Source organism: Kryptolebias marmoratus, linkage group LG13 (genome assembly GCF_001649575.2).
Source record: "Kryptolebias marmoratus isolate JLee-2015 linkage group LG13, ASM164957v2, whole genome shotgun sequence".
Classification (NCBI taxonomy): domain Eukaryota; kingdom Metazoa; phylum Chordata; class Actinopteri; order Cyprinodontiformes; family Rivulidae; genus Kryptolebias; species Kryptolebias marmoratus.
The window spans coordinates 9597740-9614709 of NC_051442.1; the positions used below are offsets into that span (position 1 = coordinate 9597740).

Consider the following 16970-nt stretch of genomic DNA (forward strand, 5'->3'; position numbering starts at 1 on the left):
ACAAGATTCTAATTTTCTGATATGATGAATTTGAGATTTTCATTTGTAATCATCAAAATTAAACGAAATAAACATTTGAAATATATGAGTTTGTATGTAATGTATGAATATAATATACAAGTTTCACTTTTTAAATGGAATTACTGAAATGAATCTACTTTTTCATGATATTCTAATTTTATGACCAGCACCTGTATAAGAAAGAACTCCATTATCATCATTTAACGTGAGTCAACTGAGTGGCAAATCAAAATAATAGAGAAACCAGATTCACTTCAAAACATATTTTATCTGAAGTTCATTTTTTGTCTGATTTTTCTTTTCTGAACCTCACACAGAAAATGACTAATTTTCACTGGATTCTGTTGTGAATTTCTTTTTTTTTAATTCAATGAATGTCTAACCTACAACTCAGTGTAGTGAAAGCTTAAATTAAAATTATTTTTTAACTGCAATGGTTCTTACTAAATAAAACTTTTAAAAGGTAAATAAAACAAGCATGTCAAAGTTGCACAATCTGTTAGTGCTCAGAGTATTTATTTAGGATAACTCTCAGCTACCACTACACCACATTGCAGCTCAACAGCTGTAAAACTAGCCGAGTTAAACTCATTTCTTATGTTTGCTAAAGTTAACTGGCTGATATATTAAATAAGGTTGACTCCAAAAGTCAGTTGTAGATGTACATCCAATGATTACTTTTTAAAAAGTGTCATTAAATTTCATCCATTGGAGATAGTTTGCAAACAGACTGACATCCCCCCCCCCCCACACACACACACACAGTTAGATTATTGCCTGCCTTACTGAACATGTCTGCCTATCGTGGCTCATGTTAGTTTGGCAAATTTCAGTGCAACCTTTGTCAGTAAAAGCTATCATAATTACATCTTTCCAGAGTCAAAGGTTCAAATCCTAAAATAAAAAACACTTTTTTTGCCAGTTATTTTCTTGCCCACAAACAAATCAGGTAACTAATTACGCCCTTCGGCTCTAATTTCCATTAACACTTATTTCTCATGGAATTCACCCACGCTGAGGTCCTTCTTGGTCCCAACGAGGAAGAGTAAAACACTGGACGGATCATTTTCCTTCATGGCATCCTCCAGCCACAGCCTACACACACACACACACACACACAGGTGTATGACTCAGAATGGTTTTTATAATGGAATAACAATTAGAGAATATAAGGTAGTTATGTACCTGGCATGTGCTAATGAGCTGACACTACTCAAGTCAAACACCACAATGATGGCTGCAGACACACAGGTTGATGAGAGATGAAAAGTCAGAAGGTGAAAAATAAAAACTCTTTCTGTAACAGCAGCTAAATTCACCTTGTGCTCCTCTGTAGTATGTTGAAGCGATGCACCTGAATCTCTCCTGACCCGCTGTGTCCCACCTGCAACAGATCAGACACATCTGAGAAATGTGATGACTGCAGCCAGCGGGACAAAGGAAACATCTGTAGTTACAGTCTCACTCAACAGCCTGAACAATGAGATTATCACGTTTTCAAGACGATGTTGTACGACCTCCCGGTTATCCAACTACAACAATCAGAATTAAAGTGAATTGGAACTTCCTCCAAACCAACAAGCCGTCAACCCATCAGTTCCTGATTTCCAGCTGGGGAAGGACTGCGGGGCTCAGAACGAAGCTGGATTTTGTCCGAGGCGCAGCGACATACTCACAGCTGTAAACTGAAGGGAACGCCAAGCACCTCGAAACGCTCCATCTCAAAATCCACCCCGATGGTTGCTTTGTAGCCCCGATCAAACGCGTCCTTACAGAACCTAAAAAAGAGGCAGAGAGACACTTTTTTATTCCAGAGTAGCAAACAACGGTAACATAATTTTACAATTTGTAAATAAAAATACGCAGTGCAAGTTTCTTCAAGCAAACAATGCAGTAAAAAAGGTAATAAATTACATTAATAAGTAATTAAATAAAAACTCTTCCTTGAACGAATGCACATCACTTGCCACCTTGCACGACAGACTTGTAACCAAAGTGCTCGGCGTATGTGTTGGGCATGACTCTCAGCTACTACCACACTAAGTTTTAGCTCGATGTCTGTGAAACTAAATGAGTTGTAGCTGTGTTTGTGTTTGCTAAGGTCTATTAGCTCATGAACTGAGCACCAAAACTTAATCTGTCGTAGATGTTCATCTAGTAATTACTTGCTGAAAGTTTCCTTAAAAACCCCTCCAGTAGTTCATGAGATATTTTGCTAACAGACAGAGTTGACTCCAAATGTTTAAACGCAAAGTTTTTTAAAAACAGACCTGATGTGATCAGTTAGGACCCAGAGTATAAGTTGGGCATGACTCTCAACAGACTAACACATCAGATTTTAGCTCAACGGCTGTAAAACTGACTGTTAAAACTATTTTAGTGTTTGCTAACACACACACACACACACACACACACACACAATTACCTTACTGCCAGCCACCTCATGTAGCTCTGCACAGATATGGGGTTGAACTAATTCTTGATTCAGAGGCTGATTGTTCTCATTCAGGAAGTGATTCAATCAGTCTTTGTGAAAGCCTGAATGTTTCCCTGTGTTTCTGTGTTTCTGTGCGCTGCTGGACTGCATGTGCTACTAAAAAAGATTCCAACATAAACCTGAATTCCCATCGGAGCATTAAGACTTCTACAGATTCCTCATAAAACATGAAAATAAAGAACTCAACAGCATGTATCCCATTTGCAATCTTTGTAAGGTGCTGGTTTATAAAACTTCTCTACATCAACAGATAACATATTTGTTTTAGTGACAAAAAAAAAATCTAAATTCATTTTGCAAAAATAACAATTTGACAATTTCTTAAGTTCAAATTAGGTTTCAGATCGTTTCTCACCTGCTGATCAAACAAGTTTTCCCGACCGAAACGTCTCCGACAACAATGACCTTGGCGACATTAAAGCTGGAAAGAGAAAAAGTGTCATTTGACTCTTCGTGCTCACGCCACCTGAATGTGTGACTGTCGTACATCTTTGCTGCAATTTCAACAATTCAAAAGACTCAAATGTGAGTCATTCTGACAAATGAATTACAGCAGCTTCATAAATACCATGAATATCTTTTAGGTCAGCACCACCTCACAGGCACACATTTTGCTCATGTGACGAAAGTTTTTCTCGTCTGTGACCGACCACGTGCTGGCTGAAAATTTTATTATTGCCCAGGGCCACGTTTTATTTCTCTTTTAAAAAACAAGGCGATTTGGTGCAGCTGTTCCAGAAATAATACAAAAACCACCTTAGAGCTGGCTTTTAAAGCTCAGATTTTTATACGATGGACAACAGCATTGGAGGTTCAGGTTGTCAGTCTCAGATTCCATTCCCCGCTATGCTCATATGTCATGGTGTCCTTGAGCAAGGCACCTCAACCCTAACTGCTGAAATAGCTGCACACTGCTCCACTTGTGTGTATCTCACATCAGACTCATCAGTAGAGCAAAAAATGTGTACAAATGGTGTCTTAAAAAAAAAAAAAGCTCAAATCACTCCACTTTGAGTAATTTAGGAATTTGCTTCAGGAATTTAGGCAAACCATACTGTTCTCTTATGGAAACTGTAAATTTGTGATCAATGTTTTGAGAAAAGGTTTGGAGGACGGATGTCAGCTGACTTCCTGCAGTGTGACTTTAAGGGAACTGCCAGAAGAAATTCGTTCAGCCTCCACACACACACGTCAGCGTTCAGCCATAACCAGATGGGAGGTGGCGTGTCGCCTCGACAAAATGAACAGGATCTCACCTGTCTGTCTTCTGAACCTGACACGCTGCCTTCACCTGCGGGTGGAAGCCTTCTTTGGTGTGCAGAGCTGCATTTGGACTAAAACACTGCGAAAAAATAAAAGTAATAAAATCAAAAACAAAGAAAAGAGAAATTACAGTTCAGCACGACTCGGTCGTTCCTAACTATGAACGCAATCAGCCCTGCTGTCGGGAAAATGACTTGTGTGCCAACAACAGCTGTCTTTTATCTACCAGTTTTTGCTGGTAGAATTTGTTGGTTTAATTTACAGTTCAATAAAGGATGATCTGAGAACAGACTGAGATACAGCTAAACAGGTCCACACCATGAAACTACCACCTCTGTGTTTCTCAGATAAGGTTTTTTTTAGTAATACAACGCTGTCATTGTCCAATCCTGGTCCTCGAAGACCACCATCCTGCGTGTTTTAGATGTTTCTCTGCTCTTCAGCAGGTCTTCAAGTTCTGCAGAAGCCTGTTAATCACCCAGTCATTCAAATCAGATGAGTCAGAGCTAAATCATGCAGGATAATGACCCTGCAGGACCAGGACTGCCTTACACAATCACGTCATCTTGAAAATAATAATAATTCAAACTCAACAAGAGCAAACATAATGTGGATTAGACAAGTTTTTTAATGCTTTCAGTATTTATTCATTCATTCATTTCAAATCTGATGATGTCTTAGGGTTGAGGTTATACAGAATATGAGTAAACAGTTAAATGTAAATTTCATGCACCCCTTTAAAGCCTGTTCTGGTTGGGTTTCGTGTGTGTTTCAACCTTTGGGAGGTGAGTGATGACCCGGTCTTTCTTCACTGGAGGCAACATGCTGCAGCAGCTGTTCTGTATGACACATTCAACACAAACACACTTGATTTCTTAATCCAGACGACACCCAGCCTGGGAGGCACACAAGTAAAATCTTCCAAAATCTGCCTGAAAAAGACCAGACGCACGACAGTTCAAATGTTAGACATAATATGAGCATTTTATGACAAAGGCAGAGTGAAATGTTATTTAGTACATGTTGCTCTTCTGTGTCACAAACAGAGAAGATTTGATTTTGGCTTCATGGACGAGCTGGAACATTGCCCCAGTCCATTCTGCCTCTATTAGGGAAATAATCGTTTTGCTTTACAAGAGTTTTAAATACAAAGAAAAAAACATCATTAACTAAAGAAAAAACAACATTACCTGAAGAAAAAGAAGGAAAAAAGTGCGTAAAGAAATATCCAAAGCTGAACAACAAAACAAAAAGTCGCAAGGCAGTGTGCCTGTGAAGTCTTCGCTGAACACAAACTGGATTTTAATTATCTGATTGAATCAGTGAGGGGAACCAAAGAGTACCTGTCAAACAGCGCCCCCTCGCGGATCAGCGATACAAAACGTTTCTTCAGAAAACTTGATTACAGACAGAACAAGGAAAAACCTTTTTGCCCCTTATTATGATCACAACAAACGTTTAATATCTACGTAACATATAACTGAATGTATTATATTCATTTAGACACCAATATATCTGAAAACCTGGAAATTGTAGCCACGAGTATGCTAATTTTAACGAGGCTTGCTCAATAAAGTTTGTTGAAAAATGTGACGTATAATTCCTGCGCCGCCTGAGTATAAAACGGTTCACTGCGCTCGTCTTCAGCCCTTTCGCCTTCTTCCCGCTGTCTTTACAGTGTGTCGTGAAGTACAAGTGTTACCTTAACTAGGTATGGTCGTGCTGAAAATATAAACATGCCTCAAAATTTACATTTGAAACTACACTTAGACGTCTATTTGAAGTTTCATTCGTTAAATTAAAATGTCTATGGCTGCAGTGCTGTGTAGCCATGTATTGTAAGGCCTCACGCAGCCACGTGGAGAAAGTATCTGCCGTCTCTTTGCATTAGATTTACTATAATAATATACAAAAGATATTCCTCTTTATTTCAGCCAACCTGCTTAAATTTGAAGATTGGTTTTAGCTTGTATAGTTGCAATTACAATAAATATTGCATGTAATTGCAATATGCCATGTCAGAAGGTTTGGATTGATAGATCTTAAATTAAAATGAATCATATAAGCTCTAAACTATTACATTTGTTCAGACAGGACTTTAACTTGTAATGGAGAAAAACATTGCTTGAAATATAATAATTTTAGTTCATGGCAATACTTTTTTAGATTTTTTTTTTAACCAATGTATTCTGTTTTCCTGTCAGGGGTTACCAGTGTCTCTGCACAAATGTCCCAAATAATCCTTTGTGTGGTGGTCTTGTCTCAAGGAGGTGAGTGTGAAGTGATTCTGCCTGTTGTAATGAGTTTGATGTCAGTGATGAAAACTGTGAATAGGAAGTGCCGTCTGATGCGACAACTGACGATGTTTCTCTCACTGTTCTGAGCCTGAAACGTCACTTAATCCCAGAGATGACAATAAAACTCAACTTGGTTAAAGAAAGGTCATTGTTTTTCTCTTCTCAGACTTGTTTGAACATGGAAGCTCAAGAGGATGATGACAAGTAATGTCGAAGGTAAGTAGATTCCTCTCCTGCAAGACAAACTTTGTGAACTTTGTGGTGATGAAACGAAACTAAAATAGCTGGAATTACCGGCAGATTGTTTGGTGTTGATCAATAGTTTTCTGAACACAAAATAGCAGTGACATTTTGCATCCAATTGCCGAGATTACTGATTTATCATTAAAGCCCTTTTTTTTTTTTTTTTTTTTCTTCTAAGGTGATGAGCTGGCTGAGAATCATCTGAAACGTGATTCCTCTCCTGCCATGCAACCTCAGTCTTCAGACGGGCCTTGTAAGTTCGATAAGTTAGTTATAAAAATGAGCTTTTCATAAACTCACTCTTTGTACAATCAAACCTTTGTCTAATTGCAACACCAAAGTGTTTGTAGCATTCAATCAGACATTTAAACTTCTGTATTTAACGCATGCAAGTTTGATGGACTGTTTTATCAGTTACTAATCTTTAGTACTCTTATTCTGATCAAAATGCTTTGAAGGTGGGGCTTATTTTTGTACCTAAAGATGGGGAGAAAATTGAATCTAGCATGCTTGAATAAAACTGCAAAATAATATAAGGATGAGTTTAATGAAAAGCTTGTTTACTACGTCTGAGGAGCTTTGTCGGTGATGAAAACCTGGAATAGGAAGTGCCGTCAGATGTGACAACTGACGATTTTTTTCAAATCCATTTCTCTGAGTCTCGTTATTAAAGTTGTATTTAAGATTTTCGGGTTTGCGTTTCTTAATTTTCTTTTTTTCTCGCCTTCATTTCTGCAGGTTTTCCGCAGCTGATCTCTGCCCATTGATGGATGCGGTTGAGTAAAAGGTAACTTCTAAGCCTCTGTTCATAATGGCTGCTGTTTACTGTTGTGATGAAACCTAAACTAACAGCTGGAATTACCGGCAGATTGTTCAGTGGTGACTCTTGGTTTTCTGAACTCTGAATGGCAGCGTTGCACATCAGTCCTAATGTCCATATCAGTAAACTAAATAAGTCTTCTCATCCAGGACTGGATGCAGAATGTTTGCAGTCACTGCCTTGATGCTCTTCTGTGCTCAGTGAGGTAAGAAACATTTCTCTTTGTGAAAATAATATAAGACTGATCAAAGTGGAGACTTAGGTAAATTTGTGCTGATAAAATGTGACTCTTACAGTCAAAATGTCTTCCCACTTCTGTTGATTTCCCCTACTTTGAATGCCTTGCTGCTGAAATGTGCTATACAAATAAATGTTTACTTAATACTAGGGAAATTGAGACTTTGTACTGTTATTGTTCTAAACTTTGAGTGAAAAATAAAGGATTCACCACAAGTTCTTTCCTCGCAGGTGGCAAAACAAGCTAGTGGAGCATCATGTGAAGAGTTCACTTTGTTTACTTCAGAGTTGAACTCTCCTGTCTGACTTCAGCAAATAAGCTGAGAGTGCAGAACTTCAGCTTCCTCATGTTTGCTATAAAATTCATCATGAAGGAACGCTGTTTTCTGACCTCTGGCTTACAATCATGTTTCCAGCAGCTGTTCTGTGTAAGAAGTCATTCTGTTACGACGGGATCCTTGTTATTGTTTGGAAAAGTTGTTTTCTGAAGCTTCATGTGAGGCTTCAGTCATGTTTTTGTTTTGATTCATTTTAATTTTGTAATAAAATCTTAAAGGCTAACTTGGTGTTTTTTGTGTAATTACAATATGATGAGAGCTCATTCATGAATGTTGAGATTTGATTTAATAAAACAATCTAAATATTGATTTAATATAAGATGCAGTTCACTCATTGATGTATAAATATGTGGTGCCCCTTTTAATGAGTTTAAAACTACAATATATTTAGCTAAGTAACAGGATGCAAATGTAATGGTTATGAAAAAATTATATGGATGATGAATTTACCTAAAAGACTTACTGCTGCCCTTTAAAGTGAACAGTATCAGTCATTGTTCTTGTATTTAGTTTTGGATCAGTACCAGATTGTGCATCATTACACATTCACTTTGTAATAAAAAATAAAATTTTCCTCCTGATGAGCTGCTGGTCTCAGATTTGAACTTAATTCCTGTTAAAAATCATGGTTCCCACAGTGATCTCTCATAACATGAAGCTTCTTGCTTTAATATTTGTAAATTTATATAATTAGATACAGTCACAGATAAGAATAAAACATCTAATTGCCAAACTACTCGTAAATTAGGTTTCAGTCTCTTTAACTTTAATTACGGTCCTTAAATGCTCATTGGAACATTGTTTGGTAACTGTTAAATGAAGAAGAGCGTATTTGGCTGTAAAATTGTTTGCAACTCTGTTGGAATGTCGGTTTTTCACACTCTGTGCTCCTGATTGCATCATTTCCACATTCCTGCTCTCTGCCCTGACAGCTTCAATCATCCCGCCGAGCGGAGAGTTGGCACAGATGCTGTTTGTCTGATTTCCATCCAACACGCTGAAGCTGATTGTGACAGCAGACTCCTCTTGTGTTAACATTTAAGGACTTTCCTGCTTCTTATCGCTGCAGACTACAATGGAAATAGGCTGAATGAAGAAGCTAATGTTTGAAACTGTTGATCCAAAATATGCAGTAAGACACTCTGATAGTTACTCATTGTAAACTATGTTTATATGGTGTAAAAAAAAAAAAAGCTGGATTTAGAATTTTTCTCTTTCGTATCATTTCCTCAGACCTTTCTACGTAAAAGCTCTGCTCAACCACACATGAAATATTTCATTTTTGCAAATGACTGTTTTGATGCCTTGATACGCATTCTTTGGGTGTTTCCCCGCATCAGATAAGTCGTGTAGTTTGTTCCCTTTTCACATGTTGATTGGTGGTGATTGATGAAATCTTTGACAATATGTGCAAAACAATCTGAATGAACAGTGGGATGTTTTGTAATACTCACTTTATTAAGTGTTGCAAACCTTTAGTGAGTGACCAAACAAAGACCCCTTTTGCACAAGCTCTTTCTACAATCTGAGGTTTGGTGGCTTTATTTCTTTTTTTTTTTAAATCACTGCTTCATAAAACTAAATGTAATGTGAGCTCAGAAAATACCAAAACAATTGTTCAAATACTCAACATATAGTATCCGATTTAAAACTCTTCCAGTTAAGACTAAAAACATCTGTCGAGCCCTGTCATTTTCATCGAAATTATATTCTGAAACTGTGTTTTTTTGCACATTTAAAGATAAAACTGACAAAGAAAACAAAACCTTCAGGAGCTAAGAGAGGGAAACGTGAACCAGAAATGATTTAATGAACTTAGCAATGATCACATCGGAGATACAAAAAGGAATGAAGGAAAAAAAAAGTCCCTGGTTCACAAATTAAAACCGATCCACTCGTCCGTCTTCCTGATTCAGCAGTTCCGTAAAACATCTCATTCACTGTACAACACAAGAACTAAAAACTCCCATATTTACAAGTCAGCGTTTTAATCCAAGAACAATAAATTCAAAACTTTACCCGTCTCCGTCACAAGACCTGCGACGACGATCTGCAGAGATTACAGGATATGGTTTGTTTTACTGTCCGACACAAAGACTCAAACATCATTAAACTGACGTCGCCGCCAACTTATTCCTCTTTTTATATGTTAGCACACATCAGCAGGCATGTCATGTGGATTAGTGTGAAGATGAAAACACAATACCTTAATTGAGGAATCAATCATTTGCTCGTCTCTACAGAGGTTTAGGGGAAGTTCAGTGAAGCTATACATTTATAGAGTTCTTCAGCTGGGACTAATAGGCTGAGTGAGCAGAAAAGTGCTGACAAAAAAACCCAAAACAAACTGTTTATCTTTTCAAAATGCTTTTTTGTTGTTGTTTGGTAACTCAACTAGAATCGTTAATCTTGTCGTATGAGTTGAATCAAACAGAGTGATGGTTTTGTCACATGGATTCAGTTCTCCTCTTTCTCGATGTAGGTCTTACAGGCCGAACGCGCCATCTGTCTCGCCATGTACCGCTCTCGGGCCGAACTCACAGTCTGATCCGTGCTGCGCTTGGCAAACTTGTTCGCCTTGTCCTCGTCTTCTTCTTTCTCCTCGCTTTCCCTCTTCTGCTTTTCTTCTCCTCCTTCCTCTTCCTCCTCCTTCCGCCCTTCCCTGACCGGTTCCTCCTTCCCGGCATCTTTTGCGTCACTTATTCCAGTCGTTTCCTTCTCGGGCTCCTTCTTCCGCTCCTTCTCTTCCTCCTGGTGTTTGTTTTTCCGTTTGTCATCATTTGAATTCCTCCTCTTCTCCCTGTCGGCGTTCTTCTCCCTGTCTTTGGGGCTCCTGTCCCTCTTTCTGTGCCTCTCGTCCTTCTCCGTGTCCCCCCTGCCTCTGCTTCTGTCATCGTCTCTACCTCGATCTCTGTCCCTGTCCTTTCTTCTGTCCTTGTCACTTCTTCTGTCTCCATATCTATCGTCCTTTTCTCTGCCCCTGTGCCTGTCTCTATCTCTATCTCTGTCTCTGTCTCTGTCTCGATGCCTCTTCTTATTTCTGTCTCTGTCCCTCTCCGTTTCCCTCTCCTCTCCACTTCCGGATGAGGGTGACCTCTGTCGGTACTGGCGGTTTGAGTGAGCAGATCCTCCCCCAGGTTTGCTAAACCCAGTCTTCTGCTCACGGCATTCCTCGTTGTCACTTCCCGAACTCGGGATGTTCTCCCGGGATGGGGGTGAGGGAACAGGCGATGTCCTCCTCTCAGTCTCTTCTGAAACATTCGCAGTTTGACTCCTGTGGATAAAACAAACACAATCAAAGACTGGGCTTTGAGGGAAAATGCAGAATTTCAGGAAGAAGAAAAATAACAAAAAAAAAGCTACTACAACTGACTTGTTTGCCGAGCGATCAGGTATGGCCTCCTCTCCAACTGTCTGATTCAACAAGTGTCTGTAAAAACCGCTCAGGTCTTTCTGTTTCTTCACATCCAAAGCAGCTACGCAGAAAAAAAACATAATATTAAAAACATTGACACTGTTTAACATAAAATGGTTTGTTTTTCACAATGTTTCAGGTAATCCTTTTTTTCCTAGATAAATCCTTTGCATAGGATAAAATGCTTTAAGTTACATTTTTATGCCTTTTGTGTTTTAAAACATGCACTGTCATAAAAATAAAAGTTACATGCCTTGTTTTATGGAACACCTTTAGCTTTGATAAGGTGCACACATTCCCGACAGCCTCGATTCAATAAGTTCATGCTTTGCTACGATATTATTCTCACTTCAGAATATTAGAAATTTTTGGTCACAATAGAAATATTTTGTCTTTAAATGTTTTTTTTTTTAAATAAAAACAGACTAAACAATTCAACAGGTTTAGTTGGACAGTATTTCCCTAACCTTCGATCTCTGCCTGTCTTTTTTCTCTCTCCTGCTCCTCTTTCTGCTCCTCCAGTTTTTTCTTATAGGCCGTCGTCACATAGGCTTCTTTGTCAGCAAACTTCTCTCCCTCCGCCTCTCGTTCCTTCTGAATTTTCCTCTCGTCTCTTCGCTCTTGTTCCTTCTTTCGATCCTCTACTGCCTTCATCAGCTGGTGAATGTATTTTGGCTGCAACACAGAAACAAAAGGTAAACGTTACGTGATGCTCACAAGTTGGTTCCTGTGTTACTTTTTCTGCAGCAAGAGGACACAAAAAAACAAGTTAAACACCATCACAACAAAATATTGTCAAACACAAGAGTTGAGTGCATTTCCAAGTATTAAACATGACTGAAATTACCCTTCTGTCGGCACCTCCAAGGACTTTTTTGTTGCTCTCGAGTTTCTGTTTTTGCATGTCGTCGTACACAGCATCATAGTCATACACAGTGCTGTCCTGGTCAAGAGCCTTCTGCATCTCCAGACGAGTCTTCAGAGAGAAGGATAGAAGATTGAAATGTAAACTACAAAGACAAACACTAAATGGACTGTTACATAAAATCGTATTCTCCTCCTCGTACCTGCTTCATCATCTTCTTTTTGATAGCTTCTCTCTGCAAACTCTCCCCAACTGAAGTCTAAAGAACAAAACATAAAGATTCTCTCAGTATTTTTGGCCAGGAGCCGCTCTTTTACAAAATCCGGTTGGTTTCCACGACGGGGTCGAAAAGTTTACCCACTTCGTCATCGGAGTCGTCCCCGAACACCGAGGGTTTCTGCAGGACTGCTGTCTTCGACGCACCCTTCTTCTGCGGCAGGATCAGCCCGTACCTGAGGGCACATCAGTAAAACAAGTCGGTCACACTTTGTTCTAAAGTCCATTCTTACATAGAAAGTGTTCATTTATAGAAGCTGATTCTCATCATTACTCCTTTCTAAACCTCACTTCTCTTCTCTCATAAGAGAGTAAATGGTTGTGACCCAGATAGAACAATATTGACTGGAGAGCATTCTTGGTAATTAGAAGACAACGTGCTAAATGAAGCACAGTCGTATTGTGTTTTGTTAGTCTAGATTAAGTTGTTACTCAGGCAGTGAGACCAAATGAAATCAGTCATTTTATTAGTTCTGGGTCTGATGTTTCCAGGGTTAGGATGAGTAACAGAACCAAAAGACATGTTTTCTGTCGGGTTGGTTTTGAATTTTAAACACTAGTGTAGTTGATATTGCTCCTTGAAGCCTTGCTTCAATAATAATAATACCCAAAATATTTTAAAAACAAAATGAAGGTTAATCTGCATTAATGAACGTGTTCAGTCTCCATGTTTTTTAATACTGATAATCAACAAATCTGTCAAAATTTTTAGGAATGTGAAACTAACCAACGACTATTATAGTAGCTTCATTTTTTCTGAGAATAAATGCCAAATTCATCTGAGTTGGTTAGTCTCCATCAGACAGATGGTTCATTCCTGCCCACTTTAGGAAGTCGTAAAAGCAAAAAATGCACGGTTCAATAAAGTAAGGAGAGCCGGAAAGGCTAACTAACCCTCACAAACAACATGCGGTGTTATTGCAGGTAAAAATGAAGAAGCTATCAAGCATGTCGCAAGTGTAAAGTACGGACGTTCATAAGAAATATGCAAACCAGGGCACTTTCACCTAGCCGTGCAGGGTTAGCATATCGTTATCTGGTTTCAGCGGCTCCGTCCAACAAACTATATTTATTCTTAGCACCACGAATAAGACAGCTGCAGATATTTCAGTTCTGTATCATTATTGCAAACATCATAATCAACCGATTCACTTAATACTATATTCTGACACACTATCGTAGCTCCGTTAGCGTGTTTCACTCACTGTTTTGTAGGGACCGCCATCTTGGTCTGCTGACTGTGAAAGAAGCGCAGCAGATTCGACACAAAATAGCTTCGGTGAACAAACGAGAATCGCCTAGTTATAATTTAGCAGGAATGTGTAAATAGTTGCTTTCAACATGAGAAACCCATGGTTTGATTTTATACGACTGCATTTGCTCTGAATAAAACTAAATATGTGTTTGTCTGTTTGTAACGAATGTACGGACCTCCAATAGTTGCATAAACAATGACCAAACTCTACCAATAGAGGACGACATTGTTCAAAACTGTATGGTTCATGTCACTGAAATAGAAATCTATTCTATTCTATTCTATTCTATTCTATTCTATTCTATTCTATTCTATTCTATTCTATTTCAGTGGGTAACACACTCAGTTGAACTTGATGAAAAAACTGAACTGAAAGGAGTCTTGGAGAACATCTTTGTGAGGCAGGAAGTTAACATTGTTGCCTCACAGGTATACAATTTCTTAGGGGGATTTTTATGACACGAGCGCACAAGTAATTCAGTAATTACAGCTGGTCGTGCTGTTTGTCTCTCTCCATCTAGCTCTCTCTTTTTATTTTGGTTTCCCACAGTTGCAGTAATGTGTTGATGGCCTCTCCTAAATGCACGTACAGGTTCACAGCCTGAAATGGATCGGTGGGTTTCATCAAGTGAGACCCAACCATAAACATATTGCACAGATGACATGGTATGCTTTGTGAGAAAACGCATTCCTTTTTGAAAAGTTGAACATGTACGTTTTCAACAGGTGAAATGAAGTCTCTTGTATTGTAGAGTTCCTGCAGTGAACATCTGGCTGACAGCTGGGGAACATTTCTGTTTTTTGATGGCCTGATGTTGCGTCCAGACTTAGGCAGAGTCATCCAGTTCATCCTGTTACAGATAACACAGACATGCAGGATGGAAGATACATTGATGTTAACTCAAATGGATGTTAACTGCAGTCTGTACATCTGTTTCTTCTTCTCGATAAAGAAAAGATTTTTGCCAGGGCATGCAATAATTTGTCTGTCTTTTCCAACATGCTCAGGGCTCTATGCCAACTGGAGTGAAAACAAGTGAAAAAGCAGTCAAAGTAAAAAAACAAACAAACAAAAAAAACAACTCTAGAGACCTCTTTGATAGATCAGAAGTAACGATGGCTTTTTGGAGGTAAAGTACAAAGAAATGCGAAATTACTTAAAATGTTTGCAGTTTTTTAGTTTGGTATTTCAAACTTAGGGAAAAGATTGGAAAAGTAAAAATTATTTTGTTTGGTGTTGAAGACATGTTGTAGTCAACTGTCAGGTGTTTTCTGTGAGTTTTTTAATCTATTAGTGTGCGAACGCTGCTGTTATCAGTCCAGCGTCTAAAAGGAGCAACACAGCTTCTCCAGCAACTCGCAGTCCTTCAACACTAACCTTTCAAAAGCTTTTTATTTTATCATTAGCAGATGATTCTAAATCACAACTCCAGAAGGTTATTAAACTTTATGAACTATTTTGCTTCTACATACTACAGTGGTGTCTTATCATTCAGCTGGGGATTTTATGCCTCTTCTTAAATTACTTTAAGTTTCTGTAGCTGAGTTATGGCTTTCACATATCCAGTTATGATTATTTTTTATGTTATCCAAAAGACATTTTGTCCTGCTGTACATCCAACCATTAACTGAATATCTGCATCAACTGAACATCTGCTTCTATTCTGACTCTGTGACAAGATATCATAAGATATATAAGAAGGTTCATAGATAATGCAACATAATTCTTAATGTAAAACAGAAGCCACTATGTTCTGTTAAAGAAATACTTTTTAAGATAAGCTACTAAAGAATAATATAAGATTTGTATTCTATTTTAACCAGAATGGGGTAAAAAAAAAACCAATACAACGCAGTATATTTGCTAAAGTGGTTTATTTTTGTTCTCAGCGTTAAAGGAAAAGTCTGTGTTAAGCCTTTCCGAAACATCAAAGAGCGCACGGCTCACCTGTAATTAAACCTGCGGTTTCATATTCTCACAGCCTCCCCTGAGCGACTCCAAATCCAAAGACCATTATCTCTGTCGTAATCTGCATCTCATCTCCTCTCTGGCCTTGCTGCTAATCCCTCCCGTACAAACTAAACCAGCAGAGCGTCCTGACGTGTCAACGAAAGGAGCGCTGACAGAATGAGCTTTGGCTTGAACAAACAAACGGACGGGTAGGTTGACAAAAAGACAGATAGGGGATAAAAGGGACTCAGAGTGTTGAGTTGAAGGTTTAGAAAGGTGCATTCTGTTTCCTTTTTCTACAGTGACACATAAATAGAGGACTACTGGCGTCAACAAAGTAAACAAAGTAGGTGATTTGAATATTTCTGTTTTAGTTAGGCTCCAGACCTCTGACTCATCACATATTGGATCATTTTTGGTTATTTCAGACTGATGAACAGGATAGTTTGTGCAGGAAGAAGACTGAGATACCAATTTGTCCGCAGCCTATAATTGTAGCTACAGCAGAGGTGCTCTACATCTGTGCATACTTGAGCACACTGGCATCTGGGCTGAGTTTTACTTGTCCTGATGACACAATTCAGCGTGAGGTTTGTGACAGGCTATAGTTGCTGCTATTACTGATCTGTGCGTGGCCCCAGGCAGTGAAAATATCACTGCAGCAATGCAGGCTCAGACAGACAGGCCGTGCCGGGAGTCAGAAACGCAACCCGAAGTCCTACTTTACCTACGTCACAGAGACTTATTGTATGCAAAAATAGATCAGATGAGTTAGCAACTTTCAGGCAGACGGCAAAGTCTTCCTCTCTGAAGCACGACAGACAGTTAGAAACACGGCAGCTTTGAACTAACTTGTAAAATCAGCCAATAAAATTAAAGTGCGCACCTTTTGTGTGGATAGTGCAGTTACAGGTCCTTAGGGCTGATTCAGAAAACCACAAACACAGCAATTACCTTGTTTAATTTGTCTCATAGGCAGTTCAATTTCTGAGTTAACTTTAAGTTTAAATTTTAGGTTAAACTTAAAAAAAACCAACCTCTTCAGCCACCACCATTTACAATCAGCACCGTCTCAGTAAAATGTAACCTACCGACCACTCTGGAGTTATTCTAAATCAAAGTTAGGCCTTTAGTTGGATAGTTTTTTAAAATGTATTTAATCGTTATTTAAGCAGGAAAGTCCCATTGAGATTAAGAACCTCTTTTTCAAGTTGTTTGACATGTCTATACAAAAACTGTCTGGTTGCTTTTATCGTATTCTTTCCAGTTTCTGACGTCTTTATTCAGCAGTGTTGGTTCTGTATGGACACAAAATCTTGACTGGTTGTTTGCTTTCCTTTTATCTAGAATCGCTTTGCAGTTTTTGTTTTACCTCTGTAGGTTTTCTAAGTCAAAAAGTGTACATTTAATGTTGAACTTTTCAACTCAATGCAACTTTAAACCTAAAGTTATTTTTAATTCATTTTGTATTTTTTTTAATCCAGTTGAGCCT

At 38.6% G+C, this 16970-nt stretch overlaps 2 protein-coding genes, 1 long non-coding RNA gene and 4 other non-coding genes across 9 annotated transcripts in view; 5 read left to right on the forward strand and 2 right to left on the reverse strand.

Annotated features, from left to right (window-relative positions):
• rab34b (RAB34, member RAS oncogene family b) overlaps positions 1 to 5111 on the reverse strand; it is a 9711-nt gene extending 4600 nt beyond the window's left edge. The window contains exons 1-8 of one of the 3 annotated variants that reach the window (XM_017437184.3): positions 4972 to 5111; positions 4558 to 4620; positions 3775 to 3860; positions 2874 to 2939; positions 1698 to 1799; positions 1341 to 1405; positions 1207 to 1258; positions 1035 to 1116 (exon numbers count right to left, since the gene is read on the reverse strand). In XM_017437184.3, coding sequence (XP_017292673.1) covers positions 1035 to 1116; positions 1207 to 1258; positions 1341 to 1405; positions 1698 to 1799; positions 2874 to 2939; positions 3775 to 3860; positions 4558 to 4605 — 501 coding nt within the window. In that variant the 5' untranslated portion in view covers positions 4606 to 4620; positions 4972 to 5111. Of the gene's footprint in view, positions 1 to 1030; positions 1117 to 1206; positions 1259 to 1340; positions 1406 to 1697; positions 1800 to 2873; positions 2940 to 3774; positions 3861 to 4557; positions 4714 to 4971 lie in introns of all 3 variants that reach the window. The other 2 variants (XM_017437183.3, XM_037979036.1) reach the window with 2 other exon arrangements.
• Positions 5112 to 5387: 276 nt separating this feature from the next.
• LOC108248414 lies at positions 5388 to 7939 on the forward strand. The gene is made up of 7 exons (XR_001809129.3): positions 5388 to 5492; positions 5986 to 6051; positions 6245 to 6294; positions 6500 to 6574; positions 7060 to 7108; positions 7291 to 7346; positions 7610 to 7939. It is a non-coding gene; the product is annotated as an uncharacterized LOC108248414 (long non-coding RNA).
• Positions 6092 to 6166, forward strand: LOC112451463. Its single transcript, XR_003040287.1, has one exon. It is a non-coding gene; the product is annotated as a small nucleolar RNA SNORD49 (small nucleolar RNA).
• LOC112451465 lies at positions 6338 to 6410 on the forward strand. The gene has a single exon (XR_003040289.1). It is a non-coding gene; the product is annotated as a small nucleolar RNA SNORD65 (small nucleolar RNA).
• LOC112451464 lies at positions 6903 to 6981 on the forward strand. The gene has a single exon (XR_003040288.1). It is a non-coding gene; the product is annotated as a small nucleolar RNA SNORD49 (small nucleolar RNA).
• LOC112451466 lies at positions 7150 to 7221 on the forward strand. The gene has a single exon (XR_003040290.1). It is a non-coding gene; the product is annotated as a small nucleolar RNA SNORD65 (small nucleolar RNA).
• Positions 7940 to 9231: 1292 nt separating the features above from the next.
• nsrp1 (nuclear speckle splicing regulatory protein 1) lies at positions 9232 to 13613 on the reverse strand. Its single transcript, XM_017437170.3, has 7 exons — positions 13478 to 13613; positions 12358 to 12448; positions 12199 to 12255; positions 11979 to 12107; positions 11599 to 11806; positions 11090 to 11192; positions 9232 to 10990 (listed from the first exon to the last, which is right to left on the reverse strand). Exons 1-7 carry the CDS (start codon positions 13495 to 13497, stop codon positions 10174 to 10176), a joined length of 1425 nt encoding a protein of 474 aa, XP_017292659.1. The 5' UTR covers positions 13498 to 13613; the 3' UTR covers positions 9232 to 10173.
• Between the last annotated feature and the right edge of the window lie 3357 nt (positions 13614 to 16970).

What these genes read in the sequence shown, in the direction of transcription:
- nsrp1 (XM_017437170.3), bottom strand. Translation starts at nt 13,497, where the DNA reads ATGGCGGTCCCTACAAAACA. An exon ending in GGGACGACTCCGATGACGAA is followed by an intron (nt 12,256 to 12,357) that starts GTGGGTAAACTT and finishes TTTGTTCTTTAG; the next exon opens with ACTTCAGTTGGGGAGAGTTT. An exon ending in AAAAGAAGATGATGAAGCAG is followed by an intron (nt 12,108 to 12,198) that starts GTACGAGGAGGA and finishes TTCTCTCTGAAG; the next exon opens with ACTCGTCTGGAGATGCAGAA.